Below are 12,800 nucleotides of genomic sequence, written 5' to 3' on the forward strand. Positions count from 1 at the left end.
TTGATTACTCATTGTAGTAAAGAGGGCATGAGAGTAAATAAAAGGTTAAACAGTGATGTTTTAAGAAATATAACATTAGTCATGTATCCGAATTACATAAGAAATATTTGATTATTCAAGGTTACACAGTTCATCCAATTCATTATTATTATTAATGTGAAAAAAGGTTAGACAGTGATGGTTTAAGTGTTTGCTTACTAAATGAAGAAAGACAGAACGCTGAACGTATATCAGTTATATAGGGAGTATATAGTAGTACTATATATATAATTGATATGCGTTCTCTCTTCATTTAGTAAGCTGTGTATACTGTACATTATAATGAGAAATATATTTTAATATATATCAGTTAAATAAAACTGTCAAACCGATCAACGTATTATTACCTAAACAAATGCAACATTACATCTAATTTACGTACGTACAAAGAGGTAGTATCACCATTTATTTATTTATTTATACCATTACACGTTACAAATACGTTGACGTAATTATACCTAAGATCATATGTTACGCTTTCATTTAATCTCCACCTCGATGTCCTGATCTAGCACGAGATCCTGCAGAAGATCCGGCAGACGAACCTGCTTCGGAACCGCTACCCCCGTTTCTAGATCCCGCACGAGACCCTGCGTAAGATCCTGCAGACGATCCTGCTTCAGACTCACCTCCTCCAGAGCCACTGTTGCTCGAGCTCGATGAGCTTGAAGAGGACGAGGAGCTGGACCTGGATCCTGACCCGGATCCAGATCCAGCACCGGCTCCAGAACCGCTTCCACTACCTCCTAAACCAATCCCAACACCAACCCCGACATTAATTCCTCCAAGATCTACACCTAAATCCTTACGTGCAATTCGTCCCTCAACACCTAAAATGGCCGACGATGCAACTAATAGCAGGACTAGAAGTAGTAGTAGGAAATTCATAGATGCCATTATGTTTGTAACAAGTGTAGTATATGCACAATATAGGTTGACTTTTGATAGTCAAAGAATGTTATAAATATAAAATATGTACTGTGGTTTGTGGATATGATTTGAATGTGAAGATTGTTCATGTATTTATAGTAGTTTTGCATGGTGGAATGGACACGTAATGAGTGAAAGTGGAGTTTTTGAGGTGGCGAGTTGACTATCAAAAGTCAAAATTCTTGTGGCTGAGTTTACCCTTCTTTTTCAGGATTAACAAGTTTATAACAAGTGTCAGCCGACCCACTTGATTGAATTCATCCCACTATATTTTCACTGGTTTTCGTAATGAATACTAAACACGTAATCTTTAGTGCCTTTGTTCTTAATACATTGACCATTGCTAAAGAAAAATTAATTCAGTACTAATTTGTAACAGGGTCATTTTAATCCTGAAAACGGTAAGTATTGTTTGGTAGAATATGAAGGACTGATGTTTTAGTTTTTTTTTAAAAAAAAAAACTAAAAAACTAAAAAAAGAAAGAAAAAAAAAAGTTCAAAAAGTTGATTTTCTGCATTGCCTTCATCAGATTTTTTTTGGCACAACCTCTACTCTCTACCTCCATAAGAGGGTGTGTTTGTTTATCTCTTAATTAAATAGTTTAACACTAAACGATGAACCATTCAGCTTTCTGTGCATTTGTTTCTGATCTCTGAATGTCAAATGATGTTGAATAGTTCAACAACAAATGATGTTGAATAGTTCAACAAATAAGTGTTGAACCATTCAGAGCAGAAATTCTCCTTTAACCATTAAACACCTAAATTTAAATTTTATGTAATATTTTCTTTGAATCATATCAAGAACACTTATTAAACAACTATAATGTATTTTTTATTCATGCCAAAAGTTAATAATGTGATTTTACATCATTCACATTATTCGATCTCAATGATTATCAAACAGGTTATTATCATTCAGAACCTTTGAATCAATCAGATTATGAACCATTCAGCGTTTAATCATTCAGTTTTATCAAACACACTCTAAATGTTGTTGTATGTCTAACCTACATTTAGGCTGAAAGAGACCAAGCCGAACTCAAGACCCTTTAGTAAGACCGGGAACGTCGAAGAGAAAAACACCGAAAAAAATGCAAATTGCATTTTAAACTTTGATATCTGTTATTAAAGTAAATACATGCTTATGAAATGAACGAATTTCCTGTTCTACTTAAGTAAGATATGGAATTATTTGACCAGTAAATGTTGTTTCCTCGCGGAAGAAAAAAATAGTGGGATCGTCTAGTGTTGAAGGGGTAGTGTTTAATTTTCGCTTTTTGTTCATTGAACGCTACTTTGACTTTCTAAAAAAATCAATGAATCTGTACATAGTTTAGCTACGAAACGTCCCAAAAATTGCACCTTCACCTCCATCATTTTACGCGTGTATTTTCCTTCCTTTCATCATACTCCTAAACTCAAATTGCAACATTAAGTCCCAAACAAGCTTGATGAAACCTGCAAGAACCAAATAGCAAATACTTGAGAGTTGAGACCATACGTAAACATAAAAAAAACCTTGACAGCACACAAGATTTGCATACTGAATCGTAAAGGAAAAGCATACCTTTAAATGATGTGGCATGATCTTAACATCATATGGAACATGAAGCCATGCATTTGGTTGATAGAACATAAAGTTCTCAGGCTTACTGGTATAAACATCAGCATACTGATGGATATAATACGCAAACGCTGATTCTTGACCAGTGTCCGTTAAAAATGTGGCACCAAAAGATTCATTAAACATATCTCTCATCGTGCGGCGCGCATTCTGTCTCTCGTCGTTTAGTTCAGTCAACAGAGACTTGTAAGCATCGCAAGTATAACTGTTAGATACAGTTGAATGCAATTTACCCAACAGTTCTTGTATGATATGAAACTTAGCCTGCATTCAGAACCATAACTGGTCAAAAAAGTGATATGAATATGTTACAGCATGGGATACTAGTGTAAAAATTAATTACAGTTACAGATATACCTGTACGAAACGGTAACTATCTTCATTCTGTATCTTTATCTCATGCTGCATACATAAACCAATAGACAACATTCAGGGGTGCAAATATATAAGTATTGATTGTTTCTCTAAACTTTGATATTTTGGAAGCTCAAAATAAGTGGGGTTGACTATTAATAGTCAAAGATAGTAACATGTAAAAGAAGTCGTACTTCTAATTCGTGGATTATTGCAGCAGTACGCCAGCCAGCTTTTGAAGGGCCCCGCAGATCACTGAAAAGATGATCTCCAAAATATATTACCTGCATTTCTTAGATTAACGAACGTTAGTGTATCTAAAAACTGATATCTTAGAATGCAAATTCAAGAGTTGGTATGTCACGTGAATCTTTAATTTTAACATATTAACATGAAGAGCGAATTTTGAAAAATACCTCTGGACCATTCCACTTTGTAATCTCTAAGAAGGTTTTGAGGCATCCATGGTAGTAAATTTTGTCTGGATGAAACTTATCCACTTTCGAGAACGCTAGGTTATCCTTTTCTACATCATAGCAACTGCGTAAAATTCAAGGAAAATTTTATTGAAATTTCATCAGTATAATACCATACAGACCATGAACGCAAACACACGAAGTATGGAGACGAGTATATCAACCGGAATGGGTGTTCAGAAGTGTAGAAATCGGGCTTATTGGCTTTGGCGATCACAACTTCAAAAAGTTCCCGCCAGGAATCTCCACCCAATGAATCCTGATTCAACAAGAAACTAACTTTTAGACACTTTACAGTTGCAAACAATCGAAATAATAAAATAAGAAATATAATTGTATGTTCTAAGATTCACCTCTAACATGTAGCGCATCCCACCATCAACAAAATAGTAGGGAGAATTGGTCATTAAGAATAGCTTTTTCCCATTCTCCTTCAGCATTTTGAGAAAAGATAGAAACTGTCCCTGCAATGAATATGCAAATCATGAATAACTACAGATACCAGGGCACTCGAAAACTATGTAAGATAAGAGACAAATTGAAATAATGTTGGTGTCTCAAAATTAGGTTTTATCGATGAACATAAACTAAATACGGATGACATTGGCACACAAAACGTACATTCTTAACTAGGTATCTGCGGGGATCGGCAAGAATTCCCCTGTGAACCAAGCCACTTCGGTGACAATGCTGAATCGCACGACGAACATCTTGATAAACATAAGAAGCATCGAATTCCAACTTGGCATCAACAAAGAACTGAACAACATCTGCAATAAGGCATACCTAGAAAAAAGGAAAGCCAAATCAATTCAGCTCAATGATAGTTTGAAGTTCAAAAGGTTTCCGATTAAAAGTTTCCCGTCAAACTTTATTATTCAAGAAATAAAACAGCAACTAAACTATTGATCAATTGGAAGGATTGATTGACCTCCAATTTAATTCATAAGAAACCAATTCAAACACAAAAATTAATTCCGAAGCTTAGCTAACTTGGAAGAAGAATTCACAATCTTGCAGTGATTATTGTCCGTATAAAAGCTAATCTTACAAGTGTTCAGATGAGTATGTCATTAGTAATGCAATTAGAGATAATAAATGGTGGATTTAGTTGTGATAAACCCATAAGTTGTTTAATAAGTTTAGAGGGATAAATTGTGAATCATTAAATTAGACCAAAAGGCAAAACACCTGTCAGTTTCCGTGGCTATCCAAAACTCCAAAGAAATGTATATTCAATATAGGCCTAACCCCGTCGCATTAGGTTATGAACGATAACCTAGTGCATGGGGTTAGGTCTAATTAAATATACACTTCTTTGGAGTTTTTGATGGCCACGGAAAGTAATAGGTATTTTTCTTTTCACTTTTTATTTTGAACAAATGATTCATTAAGTTTCCCTCTAAACATACTTAGAAACTTATGGGTATCATCACAACTAAATTCACCATTATTACCTCTAATAGTATAGTATTAATAATGACATAAGCATCAAAAGACTTGCAAGATTCAAACTTTTGTACGGATAATGAACCTTGCAAGATTGTGAATTCTTATTCCAAATTAGCTGAGTTTTCGGAATTGATTTGGGGTTTAATTTGGTTTCTGATGAATGAAAATGGTGGTCGATAAATCCTTTCAAATGATCAATAGTTGAGGTGCTCACTGATTTCTTAAACAATAAAGTTTGGCTAAAAACTTTTGATGAATTTGGGTTTTATAATAAAAATGATGTCTTACAAAAATGAATAGACTTAAAAAAAAATAAGCCAAATGATAACAACAACAACAACAACAATACCCAATCCCGCGCATGCGAGGTATGGGGGAGGTGAGATGTAGACAATCCTTCCTCTACCCTAGAATAGAAGAGAAGTCGTCCCTCTAACCACGAGTTGAGAAAAAATTCTCCACCCACCGAGAGAGGAAGTCATCCTCCTCTCTACTCCAAAGTAGAGAGATTGCTTCCGAGAGGACCTCCAAAAAAAAAAAAAAAACGTAATACAAATAAAAACGGGATAATACAAATAAAAACGGGATAAAAAGAGACGCCATGAAAATGGTGGGGTCAAATTTTCATGGGTTCTAAAGCCTGCCTGGGGTTCAATATAGGCTCCACGCGGCAGTCAAGTCGCCAATAAATCGACGCTTGTTGTTACCTCAATAAATAGAGCCAAAAGTTACTGAAACAAAACTCGAAAGGCATGCCAGGTGGAAGTTGTTGCGCAAGCAAAGAGCCAACCACCGGGAACAAAACAAACACCACTCATGCACCTTTACGGTAAACATCCCCGAAACCACGTAACTAAGTGACAACCAACTAAGCTCAATAGCAAAGAAGGTCGTCCTCAGCCATAATGGCCCCAAGATGCACCGAACGATGCGAGGATAAGCCAAATGATAGTTTGGACAAAATTGCATGAACTAAAAATCAAAAAGTTCATGTTATTTACGGAAAATGAATGAAAAACTAATTAATGATATGCAATTCCACAATGGACAAAAAAATCTGGATCTTTAAAACCTAGTTTAAGCTCACAGCTGGGGGCCACTTGAATCAGAAAAATTAGTTGCAGAAAAGATAAAATCTTGTGTGGCATATTTATTTATATAATAATCTCATTTTCCTTCAAATCCCGTTTCCGGGATCCATATGTTATGATCAAACAACAGGGTGCCGACATCATCATATTTGCCTTGTAACCAATCTTTTATTAAAGACAGACATCATTGTGTTGGTGACCTGCCTTGCATAACCTTTGTACAATACAACCGGGTAAGCTTAGGTCAACAAACTATCTGTACAACTAGCAAGGCCATTCTTTATTCTTTATGCTAATCAAAACATGAAGGAATTTTAGATAATTTATGATCATCGTGGCTTAAATCTTAAGCAAAAATTTAGTGATGAATTTTTGTCCAGACTTTCTATTCATGTTACATGTTCTGACAAATGATGAGTCCGTATGTTAGAAAACAGATACCTCCCTTGTCTCATCACACCATCAGATACTTGTAAATAAATAGTATTTTCACTAGAACGTAAATATAGGAAGACGAACCTCGCTAAAGCAAAAGAAATCCATCAAGCCTACAAGTTCCCCCGCTTGATCACGGCCAATATGTCGTGTTCCATAGAGCTCCTCAATTTCCTTTCGACTAAGCTGTTAACGAAAATAAAAATAACGAACAACTTCAGTTATATTCTTTCTAAAACTAATAATACATGTTATTTGTGGAAGGTATGAAAGTATTATAGCAGTATAGCATACACTAATCTACTCCTATTGGTAATATAATAATAGTCTTGCTTAGCTATCATGATTAATACAATTATGAAATATAGGAGAACTATTACATGTAGGTTTCTACTTTATCAAGTACAAGGATTAGATATCTTCACCAAAGAAATTGATTAAATTTTCACTCTTATCCTAAAAAATTTGTTTTGAACATACGATTATATACCTCCTGAATTTTATTTTTTATTTTTCATTTTCCTCTATGAAGGTTTGAGAATATATCGTTTCACAGAACACACTCAAATACTCGATCTATCTAGATCACAAATAGTCAAAATGTCAGCAACGGGTGCATGATGAAGCACAAAAATGAAATACACCTTGTGGGGTTTAAACCTAATTGCACAGCCCTAGTACTCAGTAGATCGTTGTAAGAAACTAAAGTTAAGGAAAAACAAACCCCTGAGTTTAACTAATCACATTATAATTAAGTTGCTTAATTAGAATTAAGATATTATATTGATAGATTGCAACTGCAAAAAATTTCAAATCTATAGATGATGTGGTAATACTAAAAGTCTAAAACAACCTTTGAGTCATACTATGCACTGAAACTTTGTATTGCACGTAACACACTGATTTTACAATACGAAAACCTTGAAATGACAACTTATATTATAAAAATGCAGACCTTGCGTCGGCCAAAGTAACATCCATCTGGTTCAATTGATCCAAAAAAATCCAACTTCAAAAGGCACCCTTTTAACTTATCATAATACAAACCTCTAATCGGAAAACTCTGATCATACTTTGACGCCAAACAGCCATCTGGATATTTAAGCTAGAAAAAACAAACAGACTGAGCAATAAAATAAAACAATTAACTTAAACAATCTCAAAACAAACTGAATACGTACCTCATCCACTAAGTATTGCTTTGCCATATCATAGATCAAATTTTGTAAGCTAGGTGAGTAATGCGCCAAAGTATAGTCATAATCAAACCCGTAAACTTGTATGCTGTCCAATCTGAGATTCTTGTTAACATATATACCTGAAATTAACAACATTAAGAAAGACAACAGTAATCAAATTCCCGAATTTGTGTAACTTCACTAGCAATTATGATAAAATATACAACATTGCTACCTTTAGGGTTCATTTTCGGCATTCGACCCAAAGCATCAGGGATATTGAGAAACCTTTGTTTGGCCAAATCAAACTTTTCCCTAATTTTAGCTACCTCGTCATTCGAATCTAAACAACCGACGTCACATACATGTTCTTCTTCCAGAAACTTCCCCACACTTTGATCATTCGGTCTGATCGGGTTTTGACTATAACAACCTCCTCTAAACCCTAATTTCCAATGTAAAAAACTATAAGTTCCATCACACAATATTTTTAATCACATGTATACAATTGATCACATGAGGCACTTTTCACATTAAACAATCACATAAATAAATTAGATATATAGCCATATAGGTACCTCTATAAAGTCCAGAAGTTTGAAATCCAGACAACTGCAATCAGATCCATACAGATGCAATTCATAAGTAACAGTAATTAAATTCGGAACATAATTTCATAAACAACGCCAATTTATATACATGAAAACAATATATATATATATATATATATATATATATATATATATATATATATATATATATATATATATATATATATATATATACAAATTCACATTTCATAATATTTGATTTGATTTATATATGAAACAGAGAGAAAAATGATACCAGAAGCGAAGCACGAAGAGGAACGAGTTTGCGGACCGAAGCCATTAGAAGAAGGCGTATATCTGTATGTTTAATTCATATTTTCATATGAAAAAATTGTTGGCGTTTGTTATTAAGGTTTGCTCGTTTTAAATCTGAGGAGAACCTGTGAATTGAAGGACTAATTTTGTGTATCTTTAAGCCGCCATGATGCTAATTTCAAGGTGTGTACTGAAAAGTGTTTTGTCTTTATTATCCTTGTGTGCACAGATCTTATTGATTTTTTTTAACAGCTGTGCATGACTAAATCACTCATGCATTCATTTCCTGTGTTGCATAATCCATCCTCAACCTTTGTTCAGAAAAAAATTCGGTCCAATCCGAGAGCATGAGCGGTAAACATCAGCCCCACTGCCTCGCAACGTGATGTACGGAAGGCACCATTGACTGAAATTCAATGGTTAAGGGGCAACCTTGTGTGCAATGTTATACCCCACGAGAGTCGAACTTCTGATCTCTCGCTAAAAGAAGCAGACCACTACCACATAAGCTACAACATAAGGTTTATTGAAATTTATTTAAAAAAAAAAATAACGTAAATTCATATAGGAATGAAAACGTTTTTCAAAATAAAACGTTCTCCACCAAAATTACAACGAACAAATGAAGAGGCTCGAACCAAGAAAATGAGAAACGAGCTAAAACTATTTAATGCTGAGCCTCAACACAACTGATACAACCTAACGAACAGCGGCGCAAAAACCTATAAACTACATACAATAAAAACGAGACTTGCTAAACAAATAGATAACCAACATATATAACAAAAACAAACACCACATTCGGCTAACAACCAACTAAACACATCAAGCTACATCGCCAATCCAACCAAGCGAACGTCAATCCATTTAAGGACCTCCCTTTTTCATAAACGTCGATCTCCCGATTAATCTCTTTACTAGCCAGATTAACAATTTTGTAAGTTATAACGTTAGAGAATAGGTCTTCAACCAAAGTAGCCGTAGAGGGAGACAATGAACTGAAATATTCATAAAAGGATCTTTTTTGAAAAATAAGTTAGAAAGATTAATATTAATATGATTATTAAATATTAGTATTATTAATTTTTATATTAGTATTATTAACAGTATTATTAGTATTTATAGTATTTTATTAATATTACTATTATTATTTGTATTTTATTAGTATTACTAGTATTTTTATTAATAGTAGTAGTAAGTATATTAGTATTATTATTAATTTTAATAGTATTATTAGTATTTTTATCATTATTGTTGGTCTTATTAGTATAATTAAGTATTATAAGTTTTTTTATTAGTATTAACAGTATGTTTGTAACTATTCATAGTATTTTTGTTAGTATTATTATATTATTAGTATTATTATTATTTAGTATTATTTATTATTATTAATATTATTATATATTTATTTGTATTATTAGTATTTGTGTTAGTATTATTAGTATAATTTTAATAGTATTATTAGTATTAATAGTATGAATATTAGCATTTTTATTCGTATGAACTATATTTTTATTTCTATTATTACTATTATTAATAGTATTATTATTATTAGTATTTTTATTTGAAATAGATTTTATTAGTATTATACTATATTTATTAGTTAAAATAGTACTATAAGTATTATAATTAAAAATTAAAAATATTATTATTATTATTATTATTATTATTATTATTATTATTATTATTATTATCATGTTTTAATGATATTACTTTTATATTTTATTAGTGTTATTTGTATGTATTATTATTATTATTATTATTATTATTATTATTATTATTATTATTATTATTATTATTATTATTATTATTATTATTATTATAAACTTAAAAGTATTAAAACTTACAAAAAATTAGTGGGAAGTCTAGAGACAATCTGGGCCCCCACACCTCTAGCAATAGCAAAACCTATCCTAGTAAAAATATGAGCAGCAGCACCGGCACCAATATCTTGCACCATCGAACTCTTCTGAACCCGCTTTAGCAAAGAAACAGCATCCTTTTTCAATTCCCCAAGGGAAGAAAATGAGAAAGGAATGAAACCATAACCAATCGCCTGACAGCTAGATTCGTACTTGACCCGCTTCCGACGAGCCGCATCAACCACAGCACGTCCAGGGACAAAGTCAGAAAGCCCAGACTGTGTCAAAGGAGAAGACCCTGTCAAGTCAACACAAACATCGCGACCACAATCCCAGGAATAAAGTAACACATCTGCAGGTCTGAGGGCCCTGTCGTTCCCTCCAGATAACCCAATGTCAACCTCCTTTCTCGCTGAAATCCCAGATCGATAACAAACATCAACAAGGGAATCCCGAACAACATTATGTCGATGCTTAATACCCACCATACCAGCACAAGACACCGCGTGATCCCCGAAAATATCCCCAGTAAAAACCCTTGAACAGGCAGAGCATGCCGTCGAGATAGAGAACAATGGAACACCCAACCGGTAGCACAACACACATCGGTAAGTCTTTGCGTTCATCGTCTGACCCAACCCCAAAATAGGGACTGCCCTTAGCCAAGCAGAGGTGTGATCACCCTGCTGCGATTTCCATAAGGCCGATTGTCGGGGAGATAATGAAAAAGTGGATTCTGCAGAAGCGGTAACCTTTGTGAAATAAACATCTGCCAATTTCTTCATGAGTATGGGGGCAGCGACCTCACTCTGATTACCTAAAATATCAAACCCAACCGTTTTATTAAACACACCTAATGCATCTTCAAAAGCACAACCAAGACCAACAATACCCGCATGACGTAGGAGCTTGGTCTGCAACCCAGCAGACTGTAATCGAGAAGCCAGAAAAGCATAATGACGAACATCTCTCGCAGAATAAACACCAAGCCCTCCAAATGCAAATGGCAAGGTGGCAAGCCGCCACTGCCAATCACCAAACCCAGGCCCTGAAGCAGTAACAATACGCTCCAAGGAAGATCGAAGGGCTCCATCGAAAGCGCGTTGAGCCGCCTCAAATATACAAGGAGGACAAGTACGCAAGGTAAAGTAGAGTTTAGAAACTCCCGTACATGCCCTAAGCAACAACAACTCACACTGAGGATCATCAAGCTAAGCAACCTTATCCATAAGCGCAATGGACTTGGTCACCCTTTGCATCACCAGTTCACTACTAAAACCAAGATCGGAACTTGCGGGGGCCCCACGCAACTTAACACCATTTAAAGGTCGAGCAATATTAGGAGGAAAGACACCTACTTGCCTGCTGCGAGGGTCCTCCGTAGGCCAGAAAATTTATGTTTTTTCAACGTTGAGATGTAGCCCAAAACGAGGCCCATCCCCCATAATCAAATGCAAAACCTTCCCCACCACCAAAGTGTCCCCAATAATAGTGCCATCATCCAAATACCACGCCTGAAGACAAACCTCAAAATTATCTCTGATTTTAGAAACCAAGGGTTGTAAGACCAAAGCAAAAAGCAGCGGACCAAGGGGATCACCCTGTTGCACCCCCTGAGAAGACCATAAGGTGTGGTTCCCATAATACAATCTTGCTGGATTAGAGTAGCAAAATTCAACCCACTGAGAAATGCTCGGACAAAGGCGGCGAACTTCACGTAACATGAACGTACGATCAACAAGATTGAATGCATTTTGAAAATCAACTAATAACGTAGAGAGGCCAACATCAGAGCCACGATCCTCAATCAACCGATTCACAGCATGAAGAATAGCCTCACCACCTGAAGAAACACCAACACCAAATTGAAGACCATCGAAGTAACTTCCCAAAGACTGGCCAACCATAGCAGCGCCAACCTTCGAAACAAGACGTCGCCAAACAGTACCCACGGCTATAGGAAGAATACCAACTTATTATTATTATTAGTATATTAGTGTTTTTATAGTATTACTTCTAATATTATGGGTATTTTTATTTGTATTAGTATTAATGTATTATATTAGTAGTTTTATTAGTATTTTTCGTATTTTTTATTAGTATTATTAATATTATTATATTGGAATACAATCGAGAAATTACAAAAAGAATGAATGAATATTTAACAGATAAGCTCAAAATAAAAGAAGTATATAAACTTAAATAGTCTTCAAAAATAAATATGGTAAACAATTAAACAACATAGACAGTTATTGAAATGTCCCGTTCTTATTGATTAAAAACGTTCCATATTAATTGATTTCGTTGCGAGGTTTTGACCTCTATATGAGACGTTTTTCAAAGACTGCATTCATTTTAAAACAAACCATAACCTTTATTTCATCAATAAAGGTTTAAAAAGCTTTACGTAGATTATCAAATAATGATAATCTAAAATATCATGTTTACACACGACCATTACATAATGGTTTACAATACAAATATGTTACA

At 34.3% G+C, this 12,800-nt stretch overlaps 2 protein-coding genes across 2 annotated transcripts; both read right to left on the minus strand.

The window, feature by feature from the left end:
• Positions 1-354: 354 nt before the first annotated feature.
• On the minus strand, positions 355-1,019 carry LOC139855791 (uncharacterized). The gene has a single exon (XM_071845036.1). The coding sequence runs from the start codon at positions 934-936 to the stop codon at positions 523-525; it is 414 nt and encodes a 137-aa protein (XP_071701137.1). The 5' UTR covers positions 937-1,019; the 3' UTR covers positions 355-522.
• A 1,071-nt stretch (positions 1,020-2,090) lies between these two features.
• Positions 2,091-8,625, minus strand: LOC139852681 (uncharacterized). The gene is made up of 14 exons (XM_071842005.1): positions 8,429-8,625; positions 8,161-8,194; positions 7,818-8,027; positions 7,586-7,722; positions 7,360-7,509; positions 6,489-6,590; positions 4,048-4,212; positions 3,780-3,890; positions 3,591-3,685; positions 3,367-3,490; positions 3,145-3,234; positions 2,954-2,998; positions 2,540-2,860; positions 2,091-2,430 (listed from the first exon to the last, which is right to left on the minus strand). Exons 1-14 carry the CDS (start codon positions 8,471-8,473, stop codon positions 2,404-2,406), a joined length of 1,656 nt encoding a protein of 551 aa, XP_071698106.1. The 5' UTR covers positions 8,474-8,625; the 3' UTR covers positions 2,091-2,403.
• Positions 8,626-12,800: the final 4,175 nt, after the last annotated feature.

The sequence above is a fragment of the Rutidosis leptorrhynchoides genome, chromosome 6, assembly GCF_046630445.1.
Source record: "Rutidosis leptorrhynchoides isolate AG116_Rl617_1_P2 chromosome 6, CSIRO_AGI_Rlap_v1, whole genome shotgun sequence".
Taxonomy (NCBI): domain Eukaryota; kingdom Viridiplantae; phylum Streptophyta; class Magnoliopsida; order Asterales; family Asteraceae; genus Rutidosis; species Rutidosis leptorrhynchoides.

What these genes read in the sequence shown, in the direction of transcription:
- LOC139852681 (XM_071842005.1), bottom strand. Translation starts at nt 8,473, where the DNA reads ATGGCTTCGGTCCGCAAACTCGTTCCTCTTCGTGCTTCGCTTCTG. An exon ending in CTCTTCGTGCTTCGCTTCTG is followed by an intron (nt 8,195 to 8,428) that starts GTATCATTTTTC and finishes ATCTGATTGCAG; the next exon opens with TTGTCTGGATTTCAAACTTC. An exon ending in GTTACTTTGGCCGACGCAAG is followed by an intron (nt 6,591 to 7,359) that starts GTCTGCATTTTT and finishes TTTCGTTAACAG; the next exon opens with CTTAGTCGAAAGGAAATTGA.
- LOC139855791 (XM_071845036.1), bottom strand. Translation starts at nt 936, where the DNA reads ATGGCATCTATGAATTTCCTACTACTACTTCTAGTCCTGCTATTAGTT.